Here is a 21,088-nt window from a genome sequence, read left to right as displayed (position 1 = left end):
GACATATATATTATATACTCCTAGACATATATATTATATACTCCTAGATATATATATTATATACTCCTAGACATATATATTATATACTCCTAGACATATATATTATATACTCCTATATATTTCCTTTTATTACTTGGTCAGGTTCAGGTAAAGAATAAATAGTACCTGCGCTTTGTGTGGACTGAGAATAGTCAAAATTCAGCTCCTCTCCTTTTTTAATATTCCTGAATTATATTATTTATCTCAAAAAATGCTAATTTTAAATCAAAAATGGACAACATCAAGTCAAGTTAGAAAAAAAACTTGGAGTTAGAGAGAAAAAGTTCAGGAATAAACTATTAAGTTAGAAAGAAAAAAGACAGGAATTTAGATAGAAATAAGGCCGGTATTTTGGTTGGAAAAAAGGCCGGGAGTTTGATTGAAAAAAGGCCGGGAGTTTGAATGAAAAAAGACAGGAAGTTAGAATGAAAAAAGGCAGAAAGTTAGAATGAAAAAAGACAGGAAGATAGATAGAAATAAGACAGGAAGTTAGATAGAAAAAAAGACAGGAAGTTAGATAGAAAAAAGACAGAAAGTTAGATAGAATAAAGACAGAAAGTTAGATAGAAATAAGTCAGGAAGTTAGTTAGAAAAAAGACAGGAAGTTAGATAGAAACAAGACAGGCCGGAAGTTAGATAGAAAAAAAGACAGAAAGTTAGAATGAAAAAAATCAGGAAGTTAGAATGAAAAAAAGACAGAAAGTTAGAATGAAAAAAGACAGGAAGTTAGAATGAAAAAGACATGTTAGATAGAAAAAGAAGACAGGAAGTTAGATAGAAAAAGACATGATGTTAGATAGCAAAAAGACAGGAAGTTAGATATAAATAAGACAGAAAGTTAGATAAATAAAAAGACAGGTAGTTAGAATGAAAAAAAAGACAGGAAGTTAGATAGAAATAAGACAGAAAGTTAGATAAATAAAAAGACAGGTAGTTAGAATGAAAACAAACAGGAAGTTAGATTTTTAAAAAAGACATAAAAATAGAATAAAAACCCCCAAATTAGAAAGAATAAAAGCTTAGAAAATTATAAAGAAAAGAAAGCATGAAATCATAAAGAAAGGACAGAAGGTAAAATAGAAATAAAGGCATGAAATAAAAAAGACCACATTAATTATTCTTAGGATAAGATGACAGGAAGTAAAGATTAAAAACAAAGTAAAGAAGTTGATGAAGATGGAACGAAAAGACAGAAAGAAAGAAAGAAAGAAAGAAATAAAGACATGGATGAAGATTAAAGAATACTGAAGAAAAAAGGATATGAAGTTGGAAAGAAGTCTAAAGTATAGTAAATAAAGGATTAATTTGTTTTTGGTCTTTCTGTTTGTCTGTTTGTTTGCATTCAGAAAACGGCAGAACCGATCGGGGCCAAACTTTTAGGTGGAACTTTACCCAAGCGAGGGAAAGCTGGTGAAATGTTTTTATTTTTAATTCTCTAAATTTTTATATTTTGAAAATTAGTTAGCGCTCTCAGAGCCTAGTTATGAATATTTACCGTCTAGCGAACAAGCAGAGCTGAGGTAGGTTTGGATCTAAACAGTTGATGTAAACGTTGAAGATATTTAAGTTAGGATCACAACTGTGGTTTATAAAGTGACTCAGATTCCCATAAAAAGCAGCGTCGACCTGATAAAAAAAATCAAATTATCTGAGAAAATCTGAAGTGTACACTGTACACTGTATACTGTACACTGTACAGTGTCCGAATTTAATGAATTTGAGCCGCATCTTAAATCCGCCAAAAACCGGTTTCAATTGAGCGGCGGCTTAAACCTTGAAATATTGAATACAATTTTAAGTGAAACCAACCATAATTGAGCCGCGTTTTAAATTTAAGCCGCCGATCAAATTCTTTAAGTTCGGCCTCAGGGTGATTAGTAAAAAGATTCCCGAGGCCGAATTTAAAGAATTTGAGCCGCGGCTTAAATTCAAGCCACGGCTCAAATATGGTTGGTTCCACTAAAAATCGTATTCGTTGTTTCAAGATTTAGGCCGGCACTCAATTGAAACCGGTTTTTAGCGGATTTAAGACGCAGCTCAAATTCATTAAATTCGGACATCGGTGGCCGAATCTAAAGAATTATTTTTGAACCGCCAGAGATCGGTTCCAATTGAACGCTGGCTCAAATCTCGAAACAATAACTACAATTTCAAGTGGAACCACCCATGTTTGAGCAGCGTCTTAAATTTGAGACGCGGCTCAAATTCTTTTACCTCGACCTTGGGATTAGAGTTATTTTACCAAACACTTAAAAAATTAGAAAAGTAAAATAAATGTACAAATATTTGACGGTATTAGAAGCAAAATGGAACAATTAAGTTTAACATTTAAGGAGAAAAAAACCCAGACGTAATTTGATCTCCTAAAAATACATCTATATATGATCCAAATTATTTCCTTACAAAATTAGAAAATTAAAAAAAACTAATCTTTATTTTCAAATTAAATGGATCAAGAATATGGTCAGTGTGTGCGCATATACTAATCATCTTTTTATCTTGTAAAAATGTTTAAAAATAATTTTATTCTAACTGATTGTTTTTAGAAGGAGGAGGGGGGGGGAGATCTCACCGTAAATGGATTTTCATCCCCTAGATTGAAGTCCAGATCAAAGAGATATGTTTTCCCGTCAGCATCATACTTCTTCCCTCTCTCCTCGGCCTCGTCAGAGGTTATAACCTCGCCAACATACTGGACAACAAAGCTGCCTTTCTTGATATTCTCCAGGGTCCTCACACCCCAGCCACACCCATTACTTGTTCTAAACAATATTTATTCATTTAAAAAAGTGCTCGGGATTCAATTTCATTTTTATGCGGATCCTGAATACACCCTGATCTAGGTTCTGGATCCTGAATCTACCCTAATCTAGGATCCGGGGCCATGTCATGTTCTTCAAGAAAAACTGATCTTATTAACAAATCAAAAAAAGAAGTCCCGATTATTTTTTATGCTAAAACTTGATGAACCAATCAGAGTTTAGGAAGTTTTTATGCTAAAACTTGACGAACCAATCAGAGTTTAGGAAGTTTTTATGCTAAAACTTGATGAACCAATCAGAGTTCAGGAAGTTTTTATGCTAAAACTTGATGAACCAATCAGAGTTTAGGAAGTTTTTATGCTAAAACTTGATGAACCAATCAGAGTTCAGGAAGNCCCCCCCCCCCCCCTCAATTACGGCCCCGCTCTGTGGTTGAAATCAATGGACTGATTGTACTGCTACATCAGAGGTCACAAAAAAATCATCTCTCGGCCACTGAAAGATCGCATAAATACAATTCAGATCTTCACAATCAAGTACAAAATCGCTTGAATTCAAAAGTTTCCGTTTTAGATATTTACTTTAGCTGTTGTAGATTAGCGATCTTTTATACATAAGTTCAGACCTCTGAGCGTACTAACTCCAGATATTATTTGATGAAGCTAACCAACATTTTGAAACAACGATACATAACATCGAAAACACATTATTGTACACACACGTTTCAGCATTATTGTACACACACGTTTCAGCATTATTGTACACACACGTTTCAGCATTATTGTACACACACGTTTCAGCATTATTTGATACTGGCGCTGGAAATCCAGCTTTGCCGGGAAACTAAATTTTCTCTATAACAGTAAACAAGGTCCACTTGACTAATTAGATTGCTAACATTCTCGTGGTTCTTCCGAGTTTCTCTCAAATATTTAACCCACTCAACTTAGACATTTTTAACCAAGCAAAGAACATTCCCGTGGTCCCACCATGTTCCTCAATCAAAATTAGAGAAAAATCGGTCGAGGGGTTCATGAGTTATGATCGTACATTAAAAGTAACAGATATTGTAGTTTTATATTTATACTAGCCTGGGAACCCAGCTTTGCCTTAAAACTAAACTTTCTCTCAAATATTCAAACCATTAAACTTAGACATCTTGAACCAAGCTAAGAACATTCTACTACTTCTACCGAGTTACTTAATCAAAATTAGAGAAAAATCGGTAAGTGGTTCATGAGTTATGATCTGACATCTAAACAAAGAAACAGACAAAAGTAAGAATTTAAATGTTCTGAAGAGACTATCCTTATAGAAGGAAGAAATGTATAGTTTAGACTTGACGCGATGACGTTTAATTTAGTGAACACTTTTATAAACGTCATCTAGATTTATTAAAAGGATGATTAAGAATGAAATCCAACAATGTGATTAGATATCTTTATAGAAAATTAATTATATTTCCAAGAAAAGATTGAAAGGAAATTTTTTTTCTCCTATTTAAAAATTTTCTTTGAAACTGTTTTCTCCTGAAATCTTTTCTATTCAAATTATTTCAAATATAAGTGTTTAAGAGAGTAACAGAGGTTGAAAGGAACTATTCACATAGTTTCAATTGACCGGCCCCAATGGACAACGTGGCATAACCTATTCACATAAACCCTATTCGATACCCTTTAAACCTTTGTCAGATCAGTGAAAATTTACAATTATGGTTTCACTGTAAGATTGATCCCCGGGAGGAGGGAGGGAGGGGGGGGGACCAATTTTGTGAATAGATCACGTGACCCCTAGCCGTAGGATTATCTAGATAAAGCTTTGATAAAATATAAATGAAAAGAATTTTAAAAATTTTGTCTTTTAAAAGAAAACAATTTCCCAGCTTTCTCCTCTTCTGTTTGCTTGCTGAACACTTTTAGGTTTTTATAAAACTCGAGAACACAAAACTATTCATAGAAATAATGCAAAACTTTTTTCAGCGACCATTGACCCTACCCCTATCCCCGTTCTTCAAAAGGGAAAGGGAAGGGGCGTTGGGGGTCGGGCAGGGCGTTCGTAAAACACCCACCTACCTCTAGTCTAAATTAACACGAATATTCAATACTTTTTTTGTGAAAGTTTCATCGTTTTTTACTTTTATTTTCATCAACTATGAACAGATAAATATTATATTAAATCATCTAATTTTTTTTAAACAAAACTATTTTGATCTATTTAAAAATAATTCAATCTGATTTAATTTAAAAAAGTTTAGAACAAAACAATCAAGGTTGATGGAAAAAACGCACGGATTATAATTATCAAAATTATCTATCTATTAGGGACCTGTTCAGGATATAGATTAGAGATTAGAGAGAGAGATTTCTGATCTTATCAGGCAGGATTCAGAGAAAATTTAGATTAAAGGTTTTACCAGAGATAGATAGATATTTATCCAATTACCAATCTAATCAATCCGTCTCATTTCACAAGAGGTTTACATATTTTAAGACATAAGACATGCCGTTAGACATTAGATATATGCCGTTAGACATAAGACATATGCCGTTAGACATTAGACATAGACATATGCCGTTAGACATAAGACATATGCCGTTAGACACAAGAAATATGCCGTTAGACATTAGACATAAGACATAAGCTGGTTCTTCAAAATTGGTCACAAAATAGATAGCGAAGCGTAGTAAAACAATACGTATAGTTTTTCAATTAGACGTTTTCTAAAATTAGCTAACAATTAGCTGCCTATATCTGGATCTAGATTTAAGTGGCAAACTATCAATCAAAACATCGGAATAGACACGTTTTCCACTCAAAAAACAAATAAGTTTTGCCAAAAAGATCATTTTCCAAGTGTTGGCCTTTAAAATGGCCCTGATATTCAAAATTAAATATTTTAAATGTGTATACAGTATACTGTATTTTTAATGTGTATACTATTTTTTGTACTTGTGTTATTGTGAATTTACTATTGTACTGCAGGGGGTTAAGACACAGCATTTAATGTTGCAGAATTATGCTCACTTTACCGCATTTGTATAATTATGTAAAAATTGAAAATAAACACAAAATAAAATAAATGTTTATAATATTACTGTCATTATTATCATTACAACACTAACCTGAAAATACCAAGCTTAACTTTTCGTCCGTTCTGCACGACTCTGTTTCTACAGCTGGAAGGACATTTACATCTATAATAAGTGGATAATGTCAGGAACAGAGATAATTAGTCAACTATTTACTTTTACAACCCACTTAGCGTCTAGTTAGAAAGGAATAAGATTTAGCAGCCGTACCTTGTTAAATTGAAATATATTTTGTTGCCGATACAAATGGAAAATTTCTGTAATTTTCCGCATATTCTTCTATTTTTCAGCTTGTTTAATATTTNCCTATATTTAAGGGAGTGTTCGTGTATTTATTCTTATTAATAAAACATCACAAAAAGAAAATTTATATCAATCGATTCTTAATACTATTCTGGTTTAGCCCATACCCCTTTTCATTTTCAATACCTTTTGTAAGTTTTCCATTGTACTTACTTTGCAACATACCCTTTTGATTAAATTCAATCTTAATTTGAACTAATCAAAATCTTCTTTTCATCATTCTTTTCATTACTTTAGCCCCATTTTGATTCTTATCAAAATCTTTTCAAAATCCCTTTTGAAAAAACATGCCATTTCTCCCCTCCCAAGAAGGGGGGCCCGGGTAATTTTTAAAAATGTACACCCCTGGTGTACTATATTCTTGTCAAGGTGTGTCTACTGAGCCTTACTTATCCAATCGTATCTAACCTAAGTTTAAGTTTACAAAATTATGCTAAACAAAAATGAAAACTGAATATAACTAGTGGCAAATTAGAAACAAAGAAACTGAGTAAACATTTGTATTTGTTCTATTAAATGTTCCTTTGTTTACGAGAACAAACTTTAAGTAAACAAACCTTTTGTTGCATTCGTAGATTGGATATCCTATATCAACTCTCAGTCTTCCATTCTGATTATACGCCATCTCGGTTTCATTCATTCCATAGCAGCTACTACAAATATAATTCGCAAATTATTTTTACAAAAAAATAATAAAAGGAATAACTGCAAGATCAAGCTATTTTGCAAATAAAAGTTTTTAGATGAGAAAAAAGAAAGGCGGTGTAGCAAGAAATTTGATTTATTATCAGTCAGTACAAATCTTCTTTCTTTATGATGTTTCTTAGAAAACACACTCCAAGGACAGTAAAAGTAGAGGAGCCCGGCCAGAGGGTCAGGGAAAGGAAAAAAACTGAATTCTTATTTCATAACAGGCTGTAGATACAGGCCACGGTAGTTGGAGCTTAACGGCGTCGGCTATTGCCACTCGGGCATAACAGTATCATTGCACATGTCATGCCAACTCTGTGATCCATGCACCCCAAAAGGGGGCTCTGGGTTGCAGGGAGGGGTGGTTACCTGGTAACACTTGTGTTAATGGGGAGTCAAAATAGATAAATAGAGAGGAGCATACTGGTAAACAGCAAGGCTTTATAAGATACTTTTCAAGAGTCTACTTAACTTATTTAACTTAGTTTAAAGAAAGCATAGTACAAGTAGTTAGGGTAGCTTAGTAAGTAACTTAAGAAACTTATCAAGGAACTAAGGCGTAGCAAGCTATAAAGACAACAGTAGCTAAGTAAGTTACTATTTAGTACCTTAATAAGTAACTAAGGTAGCTTAGTAAGTGCCGAAGCCAGTAGTTAACTAAGGTAACTTATGTATGTAACTAAAGTAGCTAAGAAAGTAACTGAGTTAACTAGTAAGCAACTAAGGTCACTAACTTAGTAAATAACTAAGATAACTTGATAATTAAATTTAGAAACTAACCTAGAAAATTCAGAAGGATACTTAATGAGTAACTAAGGTAACTAAGTAAGGGACTTCAGTAACTAAGTAAGTTATGTCTAGGTTCTTCACCAAGAATACTATAATCGTATTGGCTAGTCTTATTTGTTTGTCTGAACCGGTCAGACAATTTTCTTGTTGCATCTCAAAAAACTCTAGGGGCAAATTTTTTAATTCAGAATTAGAAATTTTTGCCTCAAAATAAAATCTAAAAGCTACAATTAATTAAAAGAGACAGGAATCTATAATATTACTGATCAATCATTTTCATGGAAGTTAACTTCATTTACCATTTAGAAGAACAATTTTCACATTCACAGCCAAGACGTGGGTCGTCAGGTATCTCTATTCCATCACCAGCCTGAAATTTGAAAAATATCGAAGTAGAGGAGGAAATTCACGATAACTAGAAGCGGCAGAGTAAGTTAATATGGAGGAAATCACTATCATCTGACAACAGGGTTTATTTAACGCTGAATTATAATATTATAAAGATTTATTCACACACAAAGATATAATACATATATAAATGGGTAATTTAAATTTGTTTAAATATATTTTTTGAATCTATAGTTTTACAAAAGAAAATTATGCACGCATAGGCGACATTGATCATTACTCATTACATAACATATTTATCATTTCAGTTATTACGTAATCATCGAATCCTTTAAGATCGGGAACAATTCATTAAGGAAGATATTGTGGTTTTTAAAGTCAATTTCCGTCCATGTCTCTGCATCAAAATCCGCAAGTCATTTATGAGGAGAAATCATAATGAGAGAATTTTCAGTTGTCTCGATAATTTTTGAGTGGACAAAGATATGGTACCGAAGTAAATCGTGCATGGGACTCTTTAAAAGTGGGTCATACCTTATAACAATTAATATATTCCATTAATGTTGGAGGTCCGTCCAGATCCACATCGTTAGTTACAGATACATGAGCATCCTTCTCAATATCATTTATCTTATTCTCCCAGTCCTAGGGATCAGTTCAACGTGGGTCATCCTGCTTAGTAGTATTTCAGGAATATGTATTTTCAAGAAATTACCACCCCCTAGGGGACGGGGAAAGTAATTGATAATGATATGGGCCAAATATTTATATTATAAGGCAAGAATTTTTTCCCATTCTGATAATTTTCATTCTAAAAAAATCTCATTTAAAAGTGATCTTTTTTCCCAAATTCAGCGATTAAAACATTTAAATATCTAACATCTGGGGAAAAAATTATTTTCAAGTAAAAAAGTTACTCTTTTAGGAATCATGATTAGGAGATGAATATTGTTATAATTTTAACAATGGAAAAATGTGCATCTTAAAATTTGGCTAATTAAGTCAAGCAAATTTTAGAAATTAGCAATTTTGTAATATTAAAGAACCTTAAAAGTAAAAACGTTATTGGTTCTCCTATTTGAACACAAGTAATGAAGAATAAAAACACTTCAGTGTTTTCTAGACAAAACAAATGTTTAAATATTAAAATATATTCCAAAAATACAAGTTTCTTACAAATTTTATCAATTTTAATATTAAGTTCAAGACCCAAATAAACACACATGCATGTTTTCTTCTTTTTAGAAAAAGCGAACAGAAAACACTTTTTTTTGAGGGATGGTTTTTAAATAAGGCAAATTTATAAGTGAATAATTTCATCTCTGAAATATAATTGAAAATGGTCATCATGATGAGAAAGCATAAAAAGAAAGAAAGAAAGAACGCAAGAAAGATGAAGCGGGTTAAGGTTTATGCTTTGTACGATCACATTTAATTAAAATCTTGTTCTGCAACAGCAAAAACATGTCAAGCTCTCACAGCTTTGTAAATATTAATTGATTTAGTACTTTAGTATTCAAGTTTAGGGTATTTAACAATAAATAAATCAACCTTTGCCAAACTACACATTTTCCTTTGCGATGAGTCACACAAAAAAGCGAATCCTTCATTTTATTTTCTATTTTATGAAAAAGAATTATCGTAATAATTTTGGGACAAAGAAGAAACATATAAATTGAGTATTCCTGGATATACAACGCAATTTAATAATCCTGAAATTCAGTTAAGACTACTTCCATAATTACGAAGAAAAGATTTTATGCATTTTCTTTCTTCAATCTTGATGCGCAAAAAATCCAATATTCTAATTTGAAGCAAAAAATATTCGTAATATATTTATATTTTTATTAATAAATAATGTTTCCTATTGATGTTATAGTCGACTTTTTAGCGCACAAGAACGGCAAATATTTTCTACAATTCTAATTATAATGTCATATCGTTACAAGTCTGGGAGGGAAGGGGGGGGGGGATCATCATCAGAATCTTTTATTTTTTTTTATTTAAAATCGGAAACATCAGCTTTTGTAACATCCTTAAATTTTACTGAACAGTAACACCCCAAAATTTAATCTAATAGCCCAGAATTGTTTCAGTACCAGAATTTTGTCCCTGATCACTTCCCTCTAACAGTGATTCTCATTCATGTTTAATTGGGGACCCCTTGGCCTTCTCATTCGAAGAAGCTGAGTTTTCTTTTCCATCGTAAACCTCGGATGAAGGGATGGCCTCCAATGATTAGAAAAAAAGATGGTCTCTGCAGGGAAAATAGAGGTTTTATTAGTCCTGACCCTAAGTGTCCATATTACCAACCGATGTTCTATTCAATTTAACTATATTTGTGGTTTAAGAGATATATTTAAAATATTATTCACTATTCAGATTGATCCTCAGAAAAGCCAATTAATTTTCTTTGATAAATATTGAATATCCTTTATCATTTTCCATCAAAAATATTAATTCTGAGAACCACTAACAATGAACGAGACAGAGAAGTTTTCTATGAAATAAATTAATGAAAAGGCGTTCACGGAAGAAACTAATTTCTGAAGCCTCTCTANGTTCAACCCCGTCTGAGAAAAGCTCAACCATGATGTTCACAAAATATAATTATTATTTTACTTTCGATAAGTTAGTTACAGTCTTCATTAACAAGCGGCAATAATTTGAGACGAAGTAAAAGCACGAAAAATTTGAAGAAAAATTGAAAACGGAGTGAAAAAAAAAATATGACTAATTTGATTTAAATTAAAATTTCTAATACCACTGAATCGGTAAGTTACGGAACTATGCATTTATTTTTATTGGAAACCCTGAGTTCGAACTAAATTGTTAATTAAAGAGCAGTTGATGTGGTGTTGCTGGTTCAATTACTGAGTTTATTATTTGTTTTTGGAGATCAAGGGGGTTACAAATAGAGTCCAGGCATACTTAATAGCTTCAGCCAATTGGATACCATTTTATTTTTAGCTTGAACAATTCAGTTCTTAGATCAAAATACATTCAAAATTTTCGTTCCAGGGGAGACTTTATTTTGTGACAGCTATTGCTTAGGATAAACGAATACAGGATCAGGCTAAGTGACTAAGGAAAATAAAATTTTAACATTTTTCATCTCTTCAAAAAAAAGTTTATCAAAAATTAAATGGATCCTAAGAACTGGTGACAGTGCGAAGCTTTTGCTCCTGAACTGGATGAGTTGAGGGGTATGTCGTCCATTCTTTTCATCAAATGGAGACATTTGAAATACACCATCGACGGTTAAACCGACAAAGGGGGAATTAATAATCCATAAAGTGACAGGTTTAAGATACAAAAGTTTCCAGATCAGAGATGTAAATTTTAGAATTATAGATATCGAGATCAATGCTTGATCTCCTCTTTTTGTGTCTAAAATGCTACCAGTATTGATTGCAGGACCCGAACAGCTAATCAGGAGACAAAAAAATTATGAAACGTTAGCGCGAAATCAATGAGAGAATTTATTGGATGGGATCCAGAAGGTTTATACAAACGAAAGGATTAAGCATAAAACCAAACGTTTCGACAGTCGATACAGAGATTTAGCAATCAACTCAGAGACCGAATTTAGTGAATTTGAACCGGCAGTAGGTGATTCAGTGACTCAATTAAAATCTATTTAAATCGGTCTCAGGTCTTTATCCATGCGTTGAACTTTCCTTGATTTGTTTGAGTTGATTATCCCTGTATGTCTGTAGTTCGCGAAGGTTCAACTGAACCCTCACCGCCTCCAACCTCTTCATGTTAATCTTCTTGAGCCCCGCCAGGTTCTCCATCTCCTTCCTCAGAACGGACTCGGACAGGAGCTTCGTTACCTTTCCCTTCTTCTTTGCCTGGGGAACAGAATCAAAACTTAACGGATATTCAGGGTATGGAGAAATGGGAGGAAAAAAAAAATTGACAAAAAACAAGTTTTTTCATCCTTTATCATACTTTTTATATAATTCTAAATTATAAACCTATATGCCAGCCCCCTTTAATAATCAGACTGGTATTCGAGAGGGTGATGATCTTAAAATATTCAGGAGAAAATTGCAAACTTTTCTTTAGGCTTTCCTACAATTAACAGGCAAGTCAATTCCGTTTCTTAAAGCTTATTTTCGATATCAATTAATTCAAATGATTCTAGATTTTTTTGGGGCTACTAAAATCATATTTAATTACGAGATTCTAACTTTTTTAAAGCTCTACAACAAATATAGAAAAGACAAATGAGTCAAATCCAGTTTTCTTTTTTCTCTCCTAAAAAAAAATCTTTCCAATTGTTTTCTAAGTTTTTTTGTTTATTTCCTCCACTAAAAAACTTCTGGATAGTTTCTAAATGCATTTTTGGGATTATCTATGTCGATTCAACCATAACTAAAGGTAAAGTTCGAAAAGAAGTAAATATATCGGTTTTGACTTTCCTGAAATAAAGCCTCCAATGTCTCCTGAGATGGTTTGGTGTAATACTTAGAGATGAATAAATCTCGTAAATCTTCTGATATTCTTGGATCTGGGGGCATAGGTAGGCTTCTTTTCCTAAAACAAGATTTACACTTTTAATAGGATTACTGGATAACAGTTTTCATGAAAAGAAAATAACATATTATCAAGATGGAAAGGACTTCACAAGCTTCATTATTATAAAACAAATTAAAAAAAGCAGAGGCGTACTCGGGGGGTATGGTGACTGGAGCCCCCCCCCCACACACTCATGATCAATAACATTTGGGGGTTCCATGGGGTTTTAAAGGCCTACAATTTAAAAATTTAAGCCCCCTAGAAGTGAGTACGCTTCTGCGGACAACTGATGACGAGAAAGTGAGAAAAAAAACTACAACTGAAGTACAAGCAAAGGGTTAAAGGGGGTGACCGGCAGACCATTGAGGAAAATGAGAAAGAAGGGTATATAAAAATATCATCAAAGATTAAAACACTTAATTTTGATCCCTTTGAGGGAAATGTTCGGGACTAAACTATTAAATCAAGTATATTCTTTTTAAACGAATGTGGCAGAAGGAGACGAATTTTAAGAAGATTGATACTTTTGAAGTAGATAAGGTAGGGAAAATAATATTATAAAGTTTATTTTAAAATATTTAGTTTTATTTGAAAACACTTGCAATAAAATGAAGCGATGTAATAACTAATTCATAAAAAAGTACGCAATTTATCAGTTTGACTGAAAAGATACGGATTATTCACTAATGATTTCTGAAAGGATCATAAAGTAAAAAGTTTTGACCTCGAACTAAAAAAAAATAACTTACTTTCCTGCTGAAGCACTTTCTCTCTCCTGTAATCTCTTGTAGTAAAATTTAACAAGGTGTTCCCTGACAATAAAATAAATTAAATGAGATTGTGATCGAAATATTTTTCAGAATAAGATTTGACAATGTGTTTAGCATTTCAAAATAAATTGTTATTTTTATCATGGCTTTAAATTTTCAGTAAAAAAAATAAAATCTTAGAACTGCTTAGAGCTTAACTCCACATAGATTTGTAAATAAGATATCACCATCTATATGAAGTAGTAAAGTCGTCTTCAAATAAGTCTAGAACGTTTTCTATCGATTATTGCTATGGCCGAATTTAAAGAATTTGAGCGGCGGTTTAAATTTAAGCCGCGGCTTAAATATGGTTGCTTCCACTTAAAATTGTATGAAATGTTTCAAGATTTAAGCCGGCGCTAAATTTAAACCGGGGTTTGGCGGATTTAAACCGCGGCTCAAATTCTTTAAATTCAATCTCAGGACACAAATAATATCAGTTTGTTTGTTTGTATGTCCGATCATAACTCATGAACACCTTAAATTTTAATTGTGGAACTTGGTAGAACCACGCGAATGTTTAGTTTCCAGGTAAAGCTGGGTTCCCAAGCTAGTATAAAATAAGTGTACTGTACTGTACTGTGGAGGAGAATAAACAAACCGTCTCTGTTCATATTATTTTATTGCATTTTTAGTGGGGCGTCTTTACGAGGTTTCTGAAAACTACGTAATTCGATTAATTTTGGATTAATCTACAAACTACGTATTTATTACTGTAGTCGTAATTTCGAGTGACTATCGTATAACAGAGTTGCATTTCCAAATAAATGATCAACGGTACTCTTCAAAGCTTGGTACAATCAAGATTGAATAACATATCCATGTTTGTCTCTTTTAAAATTAATTATCTTCAATTGTAGTTAGTTTTTCTACAAAAATGACTACTGCATTTCTCCTTCAGAAACAAAAGTAGTAAATTTTCAGAATTAAACACTTTTCATGCTAGAAAACGACGATATCTTCCACATTATTGATAAGTTTGAAGGGCGCCGTTATGAATCGAACAGAATAGAGTATAACTTTAAATTACGTGGATAGCCTAGTACATCAAGAATTCATCAAATGTCGTATTCTTTACTTTCTGATAATGGAATGTCGCAGATATTTTCGTTTTTTATTAAATGATTATATAGAGCTCTTTAAAACTGTTCCCACATATTCATGGCTATTTATTTATTTTCGCAAATACTGAGATTTACGTAAAATAGTATAAACCCCCATTGAAAATTGTCAAGACGACATAAATTCTTTCGATGTATGGCTCATCTAGGGTTTAACTGTAAAAATATTACTAACCTGCAGTGTAGTAGGTTATCTATAGGTTCCCAGGTATTATGCTCTTCTGCCCAACCAATCCATTTAATCTTGTAAAGTCCTCTCTCCTAATTAATACAAACAATCATGTTTACAGGATTACCTACAAAGAATAAGACTATAAAGACGACCTCAGAGGTTTGTTTGAGACTTTTGTCTTGACTTCTTTAATGTTTTGTCAAAAAAGAAACAGCGTCAAGTTGCATGGAATCATGAACATCAGAAACCATACAGGACAGTCGTCTCTGAAGTCTAATCCGGAAACACTGTATGTAAAGTAATAATCACTGTTTGTCTGTTTACGTGTTTATTTTTCCGTTAAAATCTATCAAGACCGGGAAACGGCGGGAGTAACAATGAGTACCCTGGGCAACGCTGGGTTCCCAAGCTAGTTTATATTTATAAAGTAGTAATCTCCGTTTTAACCATTCAAAGTTAAAGGAGTTGTCTTTTCCCAAGCTAGACATAAATATTCTTGAACAAATCAGAGAAAAATATACATTATACATTGTGTTAGTGAAAAGTGAAAGTTAGCGCCTGATCTTAAAGTTTTAGAGAAAGATGAAAAATCCCTGAATGATTATTGTTTGGTTTCTGAATCTCCATCAGAGAAGGATAGAAATAACATTTTTGAACAAATATACAATAAGGGGAGGGGTGGGGATGGATTTTTGCTGCTCTGGTGAAAATATGTATAAAATGCGCACGGGATTCGACAAAATTGAAATCATCAACATATTAGTGGGGTGGGGTGGGTGGAGATAGTGGGGTGGAGTGTGTGACGCCAGTTCCCGTTAGATCACTGAAGTTAAGCACACTTTTCCACAGCCAGTAACTGGAATGGTGTCCAGACTGGTGTTCAAGGGTTCGATTCCCGTACTCCACACAAACCTATGGTTGTTCAATAACATCTGAAGCCGACATCTGGTTAAGCAGTTATGACCACCTGATGGATGTAGGAGGACAGAGGGGAGGTTGTCAACAACTCTCGCAGCGAAAGGGTGCGTGCTTTCTACTCAACAAGAAAGAAGCTTTTAGTGGATTTGATCCAAGTGAATGATGATGAAGAGAGGAAAGGTGGACAAGCAGGGAATGTTGCCAGCTATAGGTACCTGGGGGTATCCAATCCAGGCTTACAAATGACTAGAAGCAATGAGTGTGATGTTTCCTATCAGTATGGCACCCGAGCCTCATTCCAGTATATCAGAAGAATTCCTGCACTCGATTATTCTCAGGCCTAAGAAGTCCTTAGGCAGCTGGAATCATGTCAAACCTCTTCTCAGTATGAATAAAGCGTGGATGGATGAATGTTCTGCCAGATTACAACCCCTGGTAGATCAATATAAATACAGACAACACCAAACTTTCGCAATAGAAAAATTCCGAGATTTGATCGTAACAACCCGATCATGTCATGGGGGCAAGAACATCTCTTTAAAAAAAAAAACATTTTATCGCATTGATTCATAAGTAGGAAATTAATATAATTTTTAACTTACCGTTTCTTTACAGTAATCGTAATCCACTACTGATTCCACTTCATAAACTTCTTCTTCAGCATCTTTTTCTTCCTCTTTGTCTTGTTTAAGATCTTTGTCAGTTTCATTATCGTCGTCAAAATCTTCCTTTTCTTCCTTCTCATTGTTAGTCTCGTCCACGATAAATAGTTTAACAAGAGGTTCTTCACTTCTTCTCTTGGCTTCGGATTCTTAATATAATATGATAATGTAATAATAGAAATTCTTAAACGAGATGAAATAGTCTTGATGTATTCTTTAACCAAGAATTCCATTTTAATATTTTTCCTGAAAAGTGTAATAATTACTATTTCTCAATGCTCGTACCGTGTAATAATTTCCATTCTTACACGGGCTGAGCGTTAAAGAATGAAAATACTACATCTGCAGTGTCAGAATAAACTGTATTAATCGATAGAAAGCCTTCAATATTAAAAATAATTCCCCTGAACCCTGTAATAATGTAATTACTACACTATAGGTTTTCTACTATGGAACCGAACAGATATAATATGATGGATATTTCATGTAAATTGAACCATTAAAATGTGTTCAATTTAAAACTGTGTCTTGAGTTTATCAAAATTTTTACCCAAGTTAGCAACCCAATATTTGATATCTTTCTCATATCTTTCATAGCGATTTTTAGGGAAAAAAGATTAAAAAAGGGTTAAAAAGTAGAAGTTACAAAGATTTATTAAATGTTGAGAAAAACGTAAGATTGTTTACCCTCGTCGTCCTCCTCAACTCGTTTCCGTTTCAATCTCTTCACCAGTTCCCCAGACTCTGTACTGCTCAGGCTATCCGTGTCGTCCTTGCCGTCGTCCCCCTGCTCCACGATATCCTTCGTCTTAAAAATGTCCTTCTCCAGGTTATTCTCCATACTGGTCTCCTTCTCCTGTATGTCGGACGGATCGGAATGTTTGGTCTGAGATGTCTCCATTGTTCCAAGTATTTTTGTCTGGAATTATTTTATAATAAGATACATACGTGATTTGATTTGATTACAAAAGGAAAAAACTTTGCGTTTGAAACTATCAGTTGCATTAAAAAAAATTGCTAATTTTCAAGAAATCTAATAGTTGTCTAACAAAAGTTCTTATTTAAAAATCGAAAGAAAGAAAAAGTAAATTAAAAGTTAATTGCATAAATGAGGTTTAAAGAGCTATAATAAATGAGCCCCAAATAATATATATCTATCTGCGCGCAATATTCTGAAAAATATTATAAAATACAATTATAAATGGATTTTGAATTTTAAATAAAAAAAGATATTTAAAACTTGTTCTATTACAACAACTTTTTCTTTAAATATCATAACCCAGAGATGGAATTTAAAGAATTTGAGCCGCGGTTTAAATCCGCCAAAACCCGGTTTAAATTAAGCGCCGGCTTAAATCTTGAAACATTTGATACAATTTTAAGTGGAACCAACCATATTTAAACCGCCGCTCAAATTCTTTAAATTCGGCCACAGGTCATTTATATAAATATAACTTTTATTTTTGAGTATCACGAATTACTGATAGGCCTGTGACAAGACTAGGATAGGATTTAATTTAAACATTTTAGTGTTAATGCTTGAAAATGGCCAAGGTTATTAAGATTTATTGAAATCAAAATTTCTAAAAAAAAAGGTAATTTCAATTATTTCTAAGATCAGCTTCAAATAAACAAGAAGTTACAAAATTTTCAATAGATAATATTAAAACTTTACAATTCAGAAAAATGCGACGAAAATTGGAATTTCTTTTACCGGGTGTCCCACATAAAATTAGACCGCGTCAATGGGTCTTAATTACCATTTTGGGGACAAATCAGAAAATTTAAAAAGTATGAATCATTTTGAAAAATTTAATAAAGCTAACAGAATTTTTTTTTCAGAAAATGTTAGATTTTTCGAGTATTATGTGCGTATTTTGGCATTAAAGGTTGGAGATAATCTAATATAATATGGGACGCTCTGTATGTTAGCTGAGCTATTTAATTTTAATGAAGGACAACATCTTTGAACCAAAATCATAAAATAAAAATCCAAATTCTAAAAAGACCAGATTGAATAAACAAAAATTTGAAATTAAAGAAATAATGATCCTAAATTGGCCTGAAATTGAAAAAGTAATAATCCTCAATTGGTCTGGAATTGCAGTATTGATCCTAAATTGACCTGAAGTTGAACAAGTAATGATCCTTAATTGGCCTGAAGTTGAACAAGTAATGATCCTAAATTGACCTGAAGTTGAACAAGTAATGATCCTAAATTGGCCTGAAGTTGAACAAGTAATGATCCTAAATTGACCTGAAGTTGAGCAAGTAATGATCCTAAATTGGCCTGAAGTTGAACAAGTAATAATCCTAAATTGACCTGAAGTTGAACAAGTAATAATCCTAAATTGGCCTGAGGTTGAACAAGTAATGATCCTAAATTGGCTGAAGTTAAACAAGTAATGATCCTAAATTGGCTGAAGTTAAACAAGTAATAATCCTAAATTGGCCTGAGGTTGAACAAGTAATGATCCTAATTTGGCTGAAGTTAAACAAGTAATGATCCTAAATTGGTCTGGAATTGAAGTATTGATCCTAAATTTGTCTGGAATTGAAAGAGTGTTGATCCTAAATTGGCCTTAAATTGAAGAAATATTGACCATAAAATGGTCTGGAATTGAAGAAATTGATCCTAAATTGGCCTGGAATCGATGAAATATTCAGGGTGGCCAAAACTTTTTTGAACCCATCCGTACAAAAATCCGTACATTTTCAGAAGAAATCCGTACAATCCGTACAATTTGAAAACAAATCCGTACAATCTGTACAATCCGTACAATCCGTACAATTTTAGGGTTAAAAAAAATCAATCCGTACAATCCGTACAATCCGTACATTTTGGCCACCCTGAATATTGAGCCTGAATAGGCCTAGAATTGAAGAATTGTTGATCCTTAATGGGCCTGGAATTGAAGAAGCATTGATCCTGAATTGGCCTGGAATTGAAGCAGTATTGATCCTTAATTGGCCTGGAATTAAATGCCTATTGATCCTAATCACTATAACTAGCACGATTCTGACTATTTACTGGAATGTGTTGATAAAAATGACAAGAAATGCACTGGTTAAATATAGATAAATAAAAAAACAATGTTAAGTGTTAAAAAACATGAGCGTACAGGAAGTTCTGAACCTTCTAAAAATATTAGGCCTTGTAAGGTTAATTTAGTTTGAAATATTGACCAGAGATGCATTGAAATATACCGACTAGTTGAACTACATCTGCAGGACATATTTCAACTTATCGTTATTCAATATTTCTACCTCCGACCCGATGTTTTTATCACAATTTCAAGTATGCTCTATAAAAACAGATAATTAATAGTGAATGAATACAAATTTACGTACATTACAAAACAATTTCAGAAAATATTACACTCACAATGTAAAAAAGTTATATAGACAATATGTGTAATGTGTAATGATGTATAGTATAAATCAGTGCTTAGGATCCATTTAATTTTGATGCAAATGCGGATCCCGATCCTTGATCCGCACAGGTAATTTCATTAAAATGTACTGAATTTTTTAACATAGCAGAATTTTTTTTCGCTTACTGTTGTGCTACAACTTGAGTTGAACCATTTAGAAAACAGGAAATTTTTATAATCTTTCTTTTTCAATAGTTCCGATTAGGGTTTTGAGAGTAAAAAAGGGTTTCTTTTTGCAGTTTTTTGTTGATATTTTGCCCCTTGGATCCGGATCCGTATATTTTTGCGGATCCAGGAAGCCAAAATCTCGTGGCTAAGCGCACTGGTATAAATAGAATTTCCTATGCTCCATAATGATATTATACAATTTTCAACTTACGGTTGAAGAAGGTTTAGGCTTTGAGGGTACAATTATTCCATGAATGCTTTTTAAGTGAGATTTTAAATTATCGTTTCTGCTAAAATCCTTTCCACAAACATCACATTTAAATCTACTTTCCTTCGTATGCGTCAGTACATGACGCTTTAGATGCCAATTGGACGCAAAAGTTTTCGGACAATAGGGACAAGCCAGTCCTCCCAGTCCTGCCATACCGTCCTCTGCTAGTCCGTCAGGTCCATACCAGTCCTCTGGGCAGATATCTCCTCCTCCTCCCCCTTCTCCTTCCTCATCCAGTCCTTCATTCAGGGAAATATATTCATAAGAAACAGGAATAAATGATTTTAGTAGGTTGGGGGGAATGTTGGGAATGGAAATTTAACAAAAAAAATTATAATTTAATCGTATTTTACAAGCAAGTACCGGGTGACTTCCACTTTTTGAAACGTACGAGGTTTCGTGGATTATTTTGTCTATCTTATCTTGAAATTGAATAAAGTGTGTAAAATTTTATATTTAAGGAATGAATAATCAATATCTCTGATGACACATTTATTTTCTCCAATTTGGCAATAACCCCTATACACCATAACATTCCCTAAAACGTAAGGGATACAAATGAGGAAAAAAATGGGGAGGGGGTCAACAGAATATTTGCCCCTGCCTTCATCATCATAAAGTTCAACTAAACTATTTGTCTCGAGGTTGGGTTCAACCTCAATCATCTCTTCAGGTTCAACCTCCTTCACATGATCGGAACTATTGACAGGGTGTTCATGAACGGAACTATTCTTCTTCTGCTTCTTCTTGGCCGGAGTAGTTGGTTCGTTAACCTCGCACAGTCCTTTTATTCCCAAACTCTGACGAAGCAAAGGGTTAATTTTTAGATAGAAATTGAAGGATTGGTCTATGCCGACGGCGGTTGGGGTATTTTTTAACAGAAGACCGATCGTGGAGAAATATTTAAGTGAAATAAGAAAAAAGTTTTTTATGTTTAATACAAGAAATGTGTACAAGCAAAATTATGTTCAGGGGAGGGGGGGGGGGGT

At 33.1% G+C, this 21,088-nt stretch overlaps 2 protein-coding genes across 4 annotated transcripts in view; both read right to left on the bottom strand.

Moving 5' to 3' along the window:
- LOC111701240 (histone-lysine N-methyltransferase SUV39H1-A) overlaps positions 1–17,175 on the bottom strand; it is an 18,585-nt gene extending 1,410 nt beyond the window's left edge. For both annotated transcript variants that reach the window (XR_002765170.1, XM_023472431.1), the window contains exons 1-13: positions 16,914–17,175; positions 16,167–16,375; positions 14,650–14,735; positions 13,294–13,356; positions 12,448–12,562; positions 11,701–11,874; positions 8,555–8,665; positions 7,972–8,042; positions 6,751–6,846; positions 5,924–5,995; positions 2,612–2,801; positions 1,535–1,665; positions 166–224 (exon numbers count right to left, since the gene is read on the bottom strand). Coding sequence is in view for 1 of the 2 variants with exons in the window: in XM_023472431.1 (XP_023328199.1) it covers positions 166–224; positions 1,535–1,665; positions 2,612–2,801; positions 5,924–5,995; positions 6,751–6,846; positions 7,972–8,042; positions 8,555–8,665; positions 11,701–11,874; positions 12,448–12,562; positions 13,294–13,356; positions 14,650–14,735; positions 16,167–16,375; positions 16,914–17,127 (1,591 nt within the window). In the remaining variant the exon portion in view is untranslated. The remainder of the gene's footprint in view (positions 1–165; positions 225–1,534; positions 1,666–2,611; positions 2,802–5,923; positions 5,996–6,750; positions 6,847–7,971; positions 8,043–8,554; positions 8,666–11,700; positions 11,875–12,447; positions 12,563–13,293; positions 13,357–14,649; positions 14,736–16,166; positions 16,376–16,913) is intronic.
- A 2,716-nt stretch (positions 17,176–19,891) lies between these two features.
- The window catches only part of LOC111701238 (zinc finger and BTB domain-containing protein 14), a gene marked incomplete in the record, with an annotated part of 5,015 nt that continues 3,818 nt past the window's right edge, over positions 19,892–21,088 (bottom strand). For both annotated transcript variants that reach the window (XM_023472430.1, XM_023472429.1), the window contains 2 exon segments: positions 19,892–20,338; positions 20,704–20,899. In XM_023472430.1, the coding sequence (XP_023328198.1) occupies positions 20,031–20,338; positions 20,704–20,899 (504 nt within the window).

This window comes from Eurytemora carolleeae, unplaced genomic scaffold (genome assembly GCF_000591075.1).
Source record: "Eurytemora carolleeae unplaced genomic scaffold, Eaff_2.0 scaffold44, whole genome shotgun sequence".
Taxonomy (NCBI): domain Eukaryota; kingdom Metazoa; phylum Arthropoda; class Copepoda; order Calanoida; family Temoridae; genus Eurytemora; species Eurytemora carolleeae.
This window is presented reverse-complemented; position numbering and strand designations above follow the sequence as displayed.